Source organism: Mastigoproctus giganteus, chromosome 9 (assembly GCF_048544385.1).
Source record: "Mastigoproctus giganteus isolate SK-2022 chromosome 9, ASM4854438v1, whole genome shotgun sequence".
NCBI lineage: Eukaryota > Metazoa > Arthropoda > Arachnida > Uropygi > Thelyphonidae > Mastigoproctus > Mastigoproctus giganteus.
The window spans coordinates 85,622,165-85,635,861 of record NC_143583.1 but is presented as its reverse complement, the minus strand read 5'-3'; the positions used below and the strand labels follow the sequence as shown (position 1 = coordinate 85,635,861).

At 37.4% G+C, this 13,697-nt stretch overlaps 1 protein-coding gene across 1 annotated transcript in view; it reads left to right on the top strand.

Moving 5' to 3' along the window:
- The window catches only part of LOC150080515 (uncharacterized), a 398,298-nt gene that overhangs the window by 33,677 nt on the left and 350,924 nt on the right, over positions 1 to 13,697 (top strand). The window contains exon 2 of the mRNA XM_090381933.1: positions 4,065 to 4,130. Coding sequence (XP_090238059.1) covers positions 4,067 to 4,130 — 64 coding nt within the window. The 5' untranslated portion in view covers positions 4,065 to 4,066. The remainder of the gene's footprint in view (positions 1 to 4,064; positions 4,131 to 13,697) is intronic.

Here is a 13,697-nt window from a genome sequence, read left to right as displayed (position 1 = left end):
GAAGGGTTGAAATTAACTAAGTTGTCTTTGCTTGCCCCACTGGAGAATTATCTGGAGATTAGCATTTAAGGAATTGGCAGGGGATATTCGAGAAGTTGAAGCTGATTGAGCAGGGCAGGGGTTTCTCAAACTGGAAAGTGGAATGCAATGTGCTATCATTGGCAAAACTAATAATAAGATTTCCAGTCAATAGAAGGTCATTTAATAAAAGAGGAAAAGAGTGGGGAAAGAACTGAACATTGGAGGACACCAGCATTAGAAGACATAGAGCCATCTACCATCACCCTCAGTGAGCGATCAGAGAGAAAACTGGATAACCAATTACAAAAACCAGTTGGCAAACCATAAGATGGAAGCTTTTGTAGTAGACCTTTATGTCAAACACGATCGAAAGCCTTTGAGATGTCAAGAGCAACTGCTTGTTTTTCACAAAACTTTTCCATTGAATTTGTCGATAAATGGGTAACATAAGCCAGATTATCACCAGTGGATTGACACTGACGGAATCCATACTGGCAATCGTTGATGAAACGGAAGGTTTCTAGATAGTTTAAGAGTTGGCAGTTAATTGATTTCTCCATTACTTTAGAAAGAGTAGAAGTAATTGCAATGGGACGATAATTGGATGGAAGGGATTTGTTGTCCTTTTTGGGATCTGGCTGGATATGAGCAACTTTCCAAGCAGAAGGAAAAATGCCTTTGGAATAAGAAAGTGAAAAAAAGTGGCATAGAATGGGAGTAAGTTCAGAAGCACAGGTTTTGATGAGAACAAGTGGAGAAATATTATCAAGACCTGGAACTTTCTGAGCATCGTTTCATCAAAATCCTTCTGAAAACCTTTTGATGGAAGACCACAGGAGGCATTGAATGGAGTGTGTTGGGAATGGTGGGAGGTGTTTTACCAAGATCATTAATACATGAGTTTAAAGAAAAATGAGATGCTAACAGGTCAGCCTTAGTCTTGGCTGAAGTGACAACAGAACCATCTGGTTTTGACAGAGGTGGGAGCAGAGATGGACAGAAGTTGTGGCCAATAGCTTTGGCAAGAGACCAGAATGCTTGGCTACCATTAAGGCAAGAAGCAAGTTTTCTACTCTTACCCTGTTCAAAATCTAGTTTGGACTGATTAATAACTGCTTTACAATTGTTGCGAGCTTTGGTGTAGGCAGAAAATGAAACTGAAGAATTGGAAACAAGCCAATTACGATATGCAACATTCTTCTCTTGAACAACCTTAGCACATTTATTGGAAAACCAGGATTTAGATAAAGGACGCGATTTTAAAGTGGAGTGTGGAATAAAGGATTCCAATCCTACAAGAATAATTTTACTGACACGATCTGAGCAAACGTTGACATCAGAACTTTTGAAACAGTAATCCGACCAAGGAAAAGAAGAAAATAAGTCTCGCAGGTCATCCCATTTTGCATTCTTGTAATGCCAAACAACACAATGTTGAGAATAGCCATGAGATAAAGGCTCCATTGGAGAAGAGACAATCACCAAGTTGTGATCTGAGGGGCCTAATGGACAACTCACTTTGACCGTGTACTTAGAAGGGTTGTTTGTGAGAAAAAGATCAAGCATGTTGGCTGTATGGTTAGGATTGTCCGGTATTCTTGTTGGTAAATGAACAATCTGTTCTAGGTCATTAGTAATTGCAAAAGCCTCAGCATCTTGACCAGCTGGGTTGGTGTGACTAGAAAATGGAAGCCAGCTGGAGTTGTGAACATTAAAATCACCAAGGAAAATTACCTCCCTGTTAAGAAAGTTTGACTGGAGAAAGTGAAGTTGCAAAGAGCTCCAAGTGATTAGTGGAGGTGGGAGAACGTAAAGACAGTAGGTGAATTTGACAGAATGAGGTAGAGAGTTTTTAAGCCAGAGAAGATCGAAAAGAGGAGATTCCAAATTACCAAGTCTCTGACAGGGAATATCGGAACAGATGTATGCACAAGTACCAACTTTGAGGCGAAAGGAATCATACAGCGAGAATAATTTGGGCAACTGTGATGAAAAGTAGTTGAATCAACCGATAATTGAGATTCTGCCAGAAAAAGTACATGGGATTTGGCAGACTGGAAGTGGAAATGGACATCGTTGAGATTAGAACTGAAACCCTGTATATTAGTGAAATGAACTAGGGAGTGTTTGGGAGGGTTAGATTTTTTAGCAGATAAGCTTACTTTATTAGTTTGACAATTCATGGTGTATTCAATAGTAAGAAAAAGTGGGTGGGGGACGTGCTGTATGAAGTAATGAAATTTTTGGATATGGCATAGAGCCATCTACCATCAACCTCAGTGAGCGATCAGAGAGCAAACTGGATAACCAATTACAAAAACCAGTTGGTAAGACCAGTTGACAAAAACCAGTTAACTCACATGGTAAGAATATACCAGATCCTTGACATAATGTGGCCTCGACAATACCCCTCACATACACACTACTCGGACTCCCTCCAATTACTATCTGGCAGAGAAGAGGTAGCAAGATTAGCTGATCTGGAAGCCTCCTAAAGTGTTACCAATAGGTTTGGTCCGGTGTACTAACTACCGGCCGGCCTGCGCATGCAGTTTTAGAACTGCACCCTCGAAATGTAAGGAAGATTGGATCTCGCCATGATGTCAATCATAACCTCAAAAGTTATCAGTCCTAAGGCATGATGGAAGAGATGGGGAAGGAACTTAGCTCTGGAGACTAATCATGGGTTCCACCACTTCAAGCCTCCAATAAGCAAAGTGGTGGTATTGCACTGGTTGATGAGAGTCATCTACCACCTGGTATTGCCTGTTAACACAGAGGGGCGGCATTCCTCCATGTGGTGTGGGCACCACACCTTGACCCCTGCTTACGTTGGTTCACACCTGGGCGGTTACCCACAGTGTGCTTGCACATGGGGGTTATACCCAGGATTACTAACAGTCCCACCATCGTGAAGGTGCAAGCATAGGATTTGGCTGTCACAAACCATCCGGACTTCACCAAAATTGGGTCCACTTGACTTGAATGTCACCCGAATATCAGTTCCATCAGAGTTTGACTCCCAGGTAGCAAGTACAGCTTGTCTGGCATATCCTTGAGAATGTCTGCAACAACCTCAGTGGCCATAGAATTGAAACACAATTCAAAAATTAACTAAAAAGCAAAAAAGCTTTTTAGTTAATTTTAGTTAAAAGGGGCAAGCTTGTCTGACCAATCTGATTTGGATACTATGATGCAGTAACAAAGAAACTGGATGCAAAAAATATTTTTCACATCATATACTATTTCAGAAAATCTTTTGATACTGGGATTTTGGGACAAGGAAGTGATTATCTTCACTGTATAAGGCAATGGTTAGAGTACTGTTTTGTGTCCTTGTTTCCCTATGTCTGATTTCCAATTTCTGCAATTTGCAGGACTGAACTCTTTTATGGTTAGTGTATCCTTTTGTGTCTGTCCTTGATTAGTCTGGTTGCCCCTCTCTGCATTCATTGTAACAGATCAACATCCTTCTTAAAATGAGGCTGCCAGACCTTCTTGTAGGTCTTGGAAGCCTTGTTTTAAGAAGTGAAGACACCTGAATTAAGTGTTTAAGGATTTAAATGGATTCAGTAAATTAATGATCATTGTATTATTATTCTTTCTGGTATAACACATGTAATGGGACCATAAACTTAAATTGAAAAATATTTATTGAACTAGCTTTCTATTTTTCATCTTTTCTGTTATTTTGAATAGTGTTCACCACCACTATTCACCCCCTAAAGACCCAAAAGCACCCATTCTTGAGAACAGCCTTCTCTTCTATGTAATTCCTTGAAAATAACAATTTGAACTTCATGTTGAAATTGAAATCTAATTTCAGTAAGTTTCTTTTTCTCTCTACCTGTAATATTAGCAGAAAAAAATTATATTGAAATGGCACTTTTTGATTTTTTGAATAAGAGATTTTAATATTAAATTTCACACTGAGTTTGCCTTATGGTTTACCCAGATTAATTGATATACTTTAATATTTGAATTGTGAAAATTATTTAAATGTATTTAAAAAATATATTTTTAACAAATCAAATTTCTTTAAGATATGACTGTGGAAAAGAAGTACAGGCCAAGATGCTTTTTTGATGTTGAAATTGGTGACCAGCCAGGTATGGGAATTTTTATTATTATTATTATTAAGTCTGATTTTTTTAACTGTTTATGATCTTTATTAATTTCCTTTAGTTATTATGTTTTTATTTTTGTTGGAGGTTGTTGTAGCATATGAATAAAAGGAATTACTGGAATTGAAACATTACATTTACCTGGTAAGAAAATTTGGTATGCTTCTTTGACTTAAATCCTTGTTCAGACTTTTCAAATGATTATTGATTTCAATGTGTGGGAAAAATTTATTTATCTTGATTTTTTTCTTTCATAATTTACAAAGGAATGAGTACAATTTTGTCATTGCTTTTGTTGTGCAGGCATATGTGGAAGGATTTTTGCATTTTCCTTTTCAATATATTTTTGTGTTATATATGCTACATTACATTGAATTGGAAGGAGCCTTGAAACATCAAATCAAACTTGCAAGAAAAGTTTGAGTGCTTTCTTCTAGTTCGTTGCAGTTTAGCATTAATATGCATAGCTGTAATTTCTGCTTATATTTCTACATCATATAAATGTTTTATTGATTTCCAATTGTTGTAGTTGAACTTTCAAGCCCCTTCCAGAGTTTTTCTGTTATATCTTTTGATATTATAGATGAGATGTAAAAAGCTCTCTTATTTCGGTCTCATCTCGAATAGTATAATATACAGCAATGCCTCGCTTAGCACAGCTTCATACAGCATGGGTTTCACTATAACACGGTTTTCAATTAAGTTTGTCTGTGAAAATGCCTTTGGTATCGGGTTCCGTAATAGTCAAAAAGTTTATTGCTTTATAACTATAAATGTTCCATTGCCCCGAAAGCTCCTGTTTATATTTTTGTATCTTAACTTATAATAAATTTATTAGTTTTCAGAGGAAGCAATAAACTTTGACTAAGTTTAAGTCGAAAATTTACAATAATAGCTTAGACCCATGCTCTGCATATATGCTGCATTGTCATAGTCTAGGCACGCGTACATAGGTGCCAACTCTATTGTCTCACATGCACATGTGCCAATAGCTCTCCTCAGGCACTCAGTGGCAACAGTGTTCAGTGTTCCATCCTGAGAGACAAGGTGATAGCTTTTCAAACCTTTCATTTCACAATTTATTTTTTACCCCTTTAAATATGAAATGATGAGTCAAAAAAGGGAAAGCAATGAAAGCAGTGGAGCTACTAAACGTAAATGGCTTACATTAAAAAAAAACTTAATATTATCAAGTACCATGAAGATGGTGCATTGTATGCTAAGATCCGTGTGAAAATGGAATGAATGAAGTACCAGTGTGAACGATTATTCAAAAGAAGGATCAGTATAAAGAGCAGGGAATTTCCACAGCATCTTATATGACGAAAGTGATAACTAAGCAAAGAAGTTCACTAATGGAACATCTTTTATTAATATGGATAGAAGATTGTAATCAAAAGAGAATTCCTTTGAGTGAAAACATCATTCAAGCGAAAGCCATGAGCCTTTATAACATACTGAAGGAAAAAGAGGAAAATGAAGAGCAGGAGACTAAAGAAATATTTACAGCCAGTCGTGGTTGGTTTTTCCGATTTAAAAACCATGTTGGGCTTCACAATGTTTGTATCTCAGGTGAAAGTGCAAGTGCAAACAAAGATGCTGCTGCAAGATTTCCCAGTGATTTGAAAGACATCATTGAAGAAGGTGGCTTCGAGGACGAATAAATTTTCAATGTCGACCAAATTGGACTGTTCTGGAAAAAAATGCCCACATGTACTTTTTTTAGTTGAAAATGAAAAGGCCCAACCTGGATAAAAAGCATCAAAAGATCATTTAACACTTTTGTTGGGTGGAAACTCATCTAGGGATTTTAAATTGAAGCCTCTACTTGTGTTCAGAGCAGAAAACTCAAGAGCTCTAAAGGGTTGCATAAAAAGCATATTGCCCGTAATTTGGCAATCCATTAAGAAAGCATGGATTACAAGAGAATTGTTTACAGAATAGTTCACAAATTATTTTTGTCCGACAGTAGAACGTTACTCAAAGATGAAGGGATGGAGTTCAAAATTTTGTTGATTTTAGACAATGCACCAGTCCATCCACCTGAAATTTCTGATGTCAGTGAAAATATAAAAATATGCTTTCTTCCACCTAATCCAACATCTCTCTTACAACCCATAGATCAAGACATAATTGCTACATTCAAGGCATATTATTTGCGGCGAACTTTTTCCCAAGTGATTCAAGCTTCAACAGGAGCGGGATCATCATCTTTACAAATATTTTGGAAATTTTATAACATCAGGAATGCGATCGAAAATATATCTGCATCTTGGCTAGAAATCATTGCCAACAACATGCATTCTGTTTGGCAGCATGTTTTGTCCCATTTGGCAAATGATTTCAGTGGTTTTGAATCGCAAGTTCAGACAATTGCCAAAGACATTGTGAAGATCGGAAAAGACTTGGGGTTTGAAACTTTGGACACTGCCAATGTACATGACTGCGTTGACTCACATGCAAATGACTTAGATGATGCAACTCTCATTGAAATTGATGAGCAAACTGCATGTGAAGAAGAGGAAAACAATTCTGAAGTGGATAACACTGAAGTGGCAACAGAAGAATTGGAGAAAGTTTTTTGGGAAGGGATTGACATGGCCTGCAAGGCAATTAGGAATGGAGATCTGAATGTTGAACATAGCATCAAGTATGCAAATTTTACAAGATGGGATTCGATGCTACAGACTTGTATGCCGAGAAAAAGAAGAGGCAACTTCACAAGACTTCATTATTGAAATACCTAAATAAACCATAAACCTTTTTTCTCATTTCTCATGATGTTACCTTTCCATTAATAAAATTTTTGCAGTATTTTTTATTTCAAATCCTTTTAATTGGCTATCAAACTCAAATTGTTTATAGATTTATTATAATTTGTTTATAGACTGTTTCTCTGGTACACATTCATTTAAAACCCATTATAATTATACCTTAATCAGCATGGTTTCACATAACCCGGAACAGTTCAGTACCAATTAACAGTGCTATGCAGGGTATTGCTGTAGTATGTGTCTGATGAATGGTGGCACCTGGAACGTTAATTCAACTCCGCCCTGTTTTGCTGTGGTGATAGAGGACATGCCTGTAGGTAGAAAAACAAAAGTAAACATGAAAGAAACCATTTCAGGTTAAATTTGGAATTCAATTTTGTTTAGAGTTATATTTTCTTTAAAAATAGGAGAACCATTTAGAGATAGATAACCTGAAATAGTTAACCACTCACCTCTTTGCAAGAAAAGGAATTAGACAGAAAATTATACAACCTCAAACAAATAATTATATAACTGTTTGCAACAAAAGAAATTATAAAGAAAATTTAGAGATTTATGCAGATATACAAATAATTATGTGAAAGAAATTATTACATATTTAAAGAAGGAAAAAAAAAAAGAAGGGAATTAACCATTAAAATTTTTAACCATTAACCATTAAAATTTATTGTGTTGAACAGGTGTTCAACATAATAAATTTTACACGATAATGACATAAATTATGTTATTGTTGATGAGATTTAATAACATTCAAGTTATGATTAGAATCAAATAAACCTTGAAGGTGATAAAGAGCATACTTTACCACAAAATTTAAAGAAAACAAAGTTGTTATTTAAATATAAACTTAACTACTATTTACAAAATATGAACATATTTACAAATTGTTAAATTTTATGGTAAAAATATATGGAGCAAACAGTTGAGTTGAATGTTACAGTTTATACAATTTGTGCTACCAGACTGATTGCCACAAGTAAGTTTTTGGATACATTCCTTAAAGTTTAAGAATTTAACAAATTTAGGGGAGAAGCTTGGTGAAGATCTGAAAGAATTTGGGAATTATGAATGAATTTAAGAAAGTTAAAGTATAGGCATTGATTGATAAACACAAAATAGGTTTATAATTCAGAAAACAACTGTCATCTTTTAAGAGTGTGAGAAATTTCTGAAAGGACTGAAAGAAAGTAGGAGAGGAAATGAAGACAGATTCCTAAGCAGGAGTAACAGAAACAGTGACAGACAGTAACTGTCAGCGAAATTCATAGCGCAAAAGAAAATAACAATGGTAGAATCCTCGAAAGAACCGCAAAGACAAAGTTCGGAGTTGGAAAGGTGGAAATGGAAAGTTTAAAATTTAAGGAACCGTGTCCTGTTAAAAGAAAGCTAGTAAATATGCTGGAAGGAAACCATTTTCAAGTGTTTTTATTAACAAATGTAACTTCTGGAATAAATATGTAATTAAACCTTTTCGGGAATCAGACCAGCGAAGTTCTACCCTCAGCGGTAAAGGGAAGTGTTTTTGCTTTCGTAAAGGTGACTAAAGTGGTCTCAGAGATTTTTTTAAATTGTATACAGTGGGACTAACTGATGACATTACCAACAGCAAATTCTAAATGGGAAGCATTCAAGGAAGTAATTGTGGAAGCTACTGGGCTTTTTGTTCTAAATAAGAAATACTGTTCTAAGTTTAGGCCCAAATGGATGTCAGATGAACTAATGAGACTTGTGGCAGAGAAGTAAAATGCACGGGATGCATATAAATTATCAGGCGACGCAGAAGCCCATGGTAGGTATAAGCTAGTCTGTAATCAAGTCACAAAGGAGGTTAGGTAAGCAAAGGCAGATTATGAGAATTCTTTGGCAAAGGAAGCAAAGAAAAACAAAGTCTTCTTTACTTATATAAACTCTAAAAGGAAGGGTATGAATCAGATTGGTCCACTTGATATCAATGGTTTGACTCTAGATGATCATTCTCAGATAGCTGCCAAACTAAATGAGTACTTTGCATCCACATTCATACATCATCATCATCATCATCAGCAGCCATTTTCAATCCACTGCAGGATGAAGGCCTCTCCAGCAACTTTCCAGTTCCTTCTGTTTTGAGCACTGGCCATCCATTTACTACCTACAAACTCATGAATTTCATCTATCCACCTCTGCCTTTGTCTTCCAGGTTTTCTTCTAGCTCCTCTTGGATACCATTCTTATTTTCTTAGTCCATCTGTCATCAGGTCTTCGAGCTATGTGTCCTGCCCAAGACCATTTTAGTTCTTTAGTTTTGATAAGAATGTCCTTTACTTGAGTTTGCTGCCTAATCCATGTGTTTCTCTTCTTATCTAACAGTCTGATTCCCATTATAATTTGTTCCATTCTTCGCTGTGTAGTTCTCAGCTTCTCTTCCATTCTTTTGGTGAGTGCCCAAGTTTCACTTCCATAAGTCATGGTGGGGAGTATACATCGGTTCATTATTTTATGTTTCAGACAAATTGGGATATTGCTCTTCAGTATGTGACTATATTTCCTGAATGCTATCCATCCAAAATTTATTCTTCTCTTGACTTCCAGCCATTTATCATTATTACAGCTAATAACTTGTCCCAGATAAGTATATGACTCCACCTTTTCAATTACTGCTCCTTCAATCATTATTTCCCTTTCTGTGGCATACTTGTTCATCATTACTTTTGTTTTAGCCGTATTCATCTTTAGTCCAAAATCCTTACTAGCTGTGCATAATTGATAAGATTTTCCTCTAATTCTTTGGGATCGTGGCTTATGACCACAATGTCATCTGCAAATCGTAAATGGTTTAGGTACTCTCTGTTCACATTACTCCTTTCTGCGACCAGTCTAATCTTCTGAAAGCTTCCTCAAGGGCAGCAGTAAACAGCTTCGGAGATATTGTGTCTCCTTGTCAAACTCCTTTCTCAATTTTAAATTTCCTGCTGTCTTTGTCTAGTCTAATAAAGGAGGTAGCACTCTCATATATTTCCTTCAAAATCATAATATATGGGGTATCTATGCCTTGTCTTTCCAGTGCCCGAAACATTGCCTCATGCTGTATGGAGTCAAATGCATTTTCATAATCCACAAATGCCAGGCATAATGGTGTTTTATATTCATTTGCTTTCTCCATTAGCTGTGATATTACGTGAAGGTGATCCATAGTTGAGAATCCTGTCCTAAAGCCAGCTTGCTCTTTCGGTTGATTCTCATCAAGTATTCTTTCTAATCTGTTAGTAATGACCCTTGTGAACAACTTGTAGATGTGGGATAACAAGCTAATTAGTCTATAGTTTCCAATTTCTGATTTATCTCCTTTCTTATGCAGCAAAACTATGATTGCATTATTCCACTGCTTAGGCATCACACCTTTTCTAATGCACTTTGTGAAGAGCCTTGCCAGTTTTTGTGTTATGTCTCTTCCTCCCAATTTTAACAACTCTACAGTAACTTCATCTTCCCCCAGGGCTTTCTGAGTCTTCATTTTCTTCAATGCATGTTCTACCTCATCAGGAAGAATATCGGGTATGTCAAATGTGTTGCAACTTTGCAGTCCATCTTCCCCACTGCTGGCATCATTCCCCTGCTCCTTGTATAATTCTCTAGGAGCAGGGGAATGATGCCAGCAGTGCCAGGTGCATAAATCATTTGTTTTCCCTTACTGCTTGTTCTACTTTTGTTGTGTTAAATCTTCTTATGTCCTCTCTGCGTCTCTTTCTAATGGCTTTGCATAACTCAGTATACTCAATTTTCTCCCTGTCAGTTTTTTTCTTGCTTTTCATTTGTCGTCTTCGGTTCATCATGACAAGTGTTTCTTGACTAATTTTTTCTTCTTTGGATTTCTTTTTCCCTATAGGTTTCTTGGGCTTTATTACTTTCAGAAAGTTGTAATATTCCTCGTCGATATCTTGGTTCTGAGCAATCTGCAGAAGCTCAAACTTGTTCTTAAGTTCCAGTACATACTGCTTTTTTTCCTCTTCTGTTATCTCAAAGACATTTGTATTATTTACTTGAGTCAGTTTTTTCCTTTCCTACATCTATATCAAGTGTACATCTTACCATTCTGTGATCACTTCCAACATTTACCTTATTCAGGATGGCAACGTCATTCACAATGTATCTTCTGTTAGTGAGGATGAAGTCGATTTCATTAGTAGTTAATCCATTTGGACTCTTCCATGTCCACTTTCTGTTCACCCTGTTTTTTGAAAAAAGTGTTCATTACTGACAGCCCTTGATTTTCTGCAAATTCCACAAGTCTTTCACCTCTTTCATTTCTTTCATCAATTCCAAAATTTCCTATAGTTCCCCTTTCTGCACTGTTTTGTCTTTTTCCAACCTTAGCATTGAAGTCCCCTATAATAATAGTGTTGTGGGTTTTCTGCTCATCTAGAAGACTCAATTTCGGTGTACATTTCTTCAACCTCTTCATCATCGTGGCTCGATGTTGGTGCATAAATCATTATAATCTTTAGCTTGTACCTCTTAGAAATCTTAAGTATTAGTCTTGAAACCCTTGGTGATGTACTTTTGAATTCCAAAATGTTGTTTTTAAAATCTTTATGGACCAGAAACCCAACTCCACCTTCACTCCTTTCACTGTTTCCATTGGTGTACAGCAGATTTCCACTTGATAAAATTATAAGTGATTCATTTCTTCTTCTTGTTTCAGCCAAACCGATGATATTCCAATTCACATTTTCTAATTCCTTTTCCAGCTCTAATATCCTGTCTTCACCGATGAGTGATCTAACGTTATAACAGGCCAAGTTCAGTTTCCGTGCATGGCAGCCTGGTCGTACCCAGAGATTCTTAGCACCCTCTGCTTCCACTCTGATCCTCTCGCTGCCGTAAGAGGGAGAGTGAAAGCTGCTGGGGACTGAGGGCCATTCGTTTTGGCATGCTGTCATATGCTGGAGGGTTTCGTCTTTTCCTCTTCACACTGACCAGGCGTCTTGAAGAGAACCACTCTACACGTTCGTTGCCACCTAAGTGACGTAACAGGGCTTACCATCGAGAAGGTGTGCATGAGTAGATTTTAGGGAGGCAGGCCAACCGGACTTCTCCTAAATCTTCTGTAATAGAGAGATATTGGATCCATCAGTGTTTTAGGCTGAGTGTCTGATAACACACAGCATACCTGTTCCCCTCTAAGCCCCCACATTCATACATGAGGAGTTATTCGAGGAGGAGAAGGCCAGATGTTTAGCAAACTCTAACTGGGAGTTAAATGATTTTGTAATAACTGAGAGCAAAGTGGAGAGAGAAATTGTTGAAGTTAAACATAAGAAAAGCACCTGGGATGGATGGGATCTATCCAGTTATATTAAAGGAGGTGGCAAATGATGTAAGCAAACCCTTAGCCATAATTATGAGAGCGTCCTTGGACTCAGGGGAAGTTCCCATGGACTGGAGATGTGTAAATGTATCGCCAGTTCACAAAGGGCGATCAAAAGGTGACATGGGTAATTACAGACCTGTTAGTTTGACTTCTGTTCCAGGGAAAATGATGGAGTCACTGGTTAAAGAAGCATTGCAGGATCATCTAGAGGCGACTGCTGTAAAAATTCAGACACAGCACGGGTTTCTTAAAGTCAAGTGTTGAGTATCCAATTTGATTATATACTATGACGTGGTTACAAAGGAACTGGATACAAAAAATAATTTTGATATTATATACTTGGATTTCAGGAAAGCTTTTGATACTGTTCCAGATGGAAGACTACTGGAAGCCTCCTAGCTGAAGGCTGTTCAGGGGTGAAGCATATGTAATAAATTGAATAATAAATAAATACTGTACAAATTGGATCAGTAGGGCATTAAGGTAAGTTGCTATAATGGATAACGGCGCCTCCGTAGCCAGGTGGGAAGGAGCAGCAGTGGCGTAGCACACGCTTCTTGATTAGACAGGGGTTCGAGCCCGTCACCACCAAATACGGAGGATGCGGAAAGGTCAGGGAATGACCACCGCATATCCCGGAGCAATATGGCCTTAGTTGCTAATGCTCCTAAAAACCAAATAACAACAACAACAACAACAATGGATAAAAGGATAGTTGAGTGGGAGAAGACAGAGAGTGGTAATCAATGGACACTGCACTTCGTGGACTAATGTTATTAGTGGTGTCCCCCAGGGTTTGGTGTTGGGCCCATTGTTCTTTTGTATATTTATCAATGATATTGATGAAGGTATATCAAGCTTAGTGTCAAAGTTTGCAGATGATACAAAGTTTGGCAGGGTTGTTAATAACAGTAATGATAGTATGCTGATGCAACAGAATCTGAAAAGGTTGGGCAGATGGGCAGAGAAGTGGTAACTGAAGTTTAACATTGACAAATGCAAAGTACTACATATGGGTAGCAGTAACCCCAGATAAATGTACTAACTGGGTGGTGTTACACTCAGGGTAGTGGGGAATGAAAGAGACCTCGGGGTAATTGTTCAGTCAGATATGGAGGTTTCTGAGAAGTGCAGACAGGATGCTAGAGTAGGCCATGGGGTCTTGTCAGTGATATACAGGAATTTTGGTAGCAGGGATAAGGAGGTGATTATTCCTTTGTATAAGGCAATTGTTAGGCAACACCTTGAGTACTGTGTACAGGTCTGGAAGCATCATTTTAGGAAGGATGTAGAGTTGCTAGAACAAATACAGAGGAGCAATAAGACTGGTGAGTGGAACAAAGGGGTGCTCTTATGAAGAAGGGCTGAAGTTCGGCAAATTGCAGAGTCTGGAGACTAGGCACCTGCGAGATGATCTGATTGAGGTGT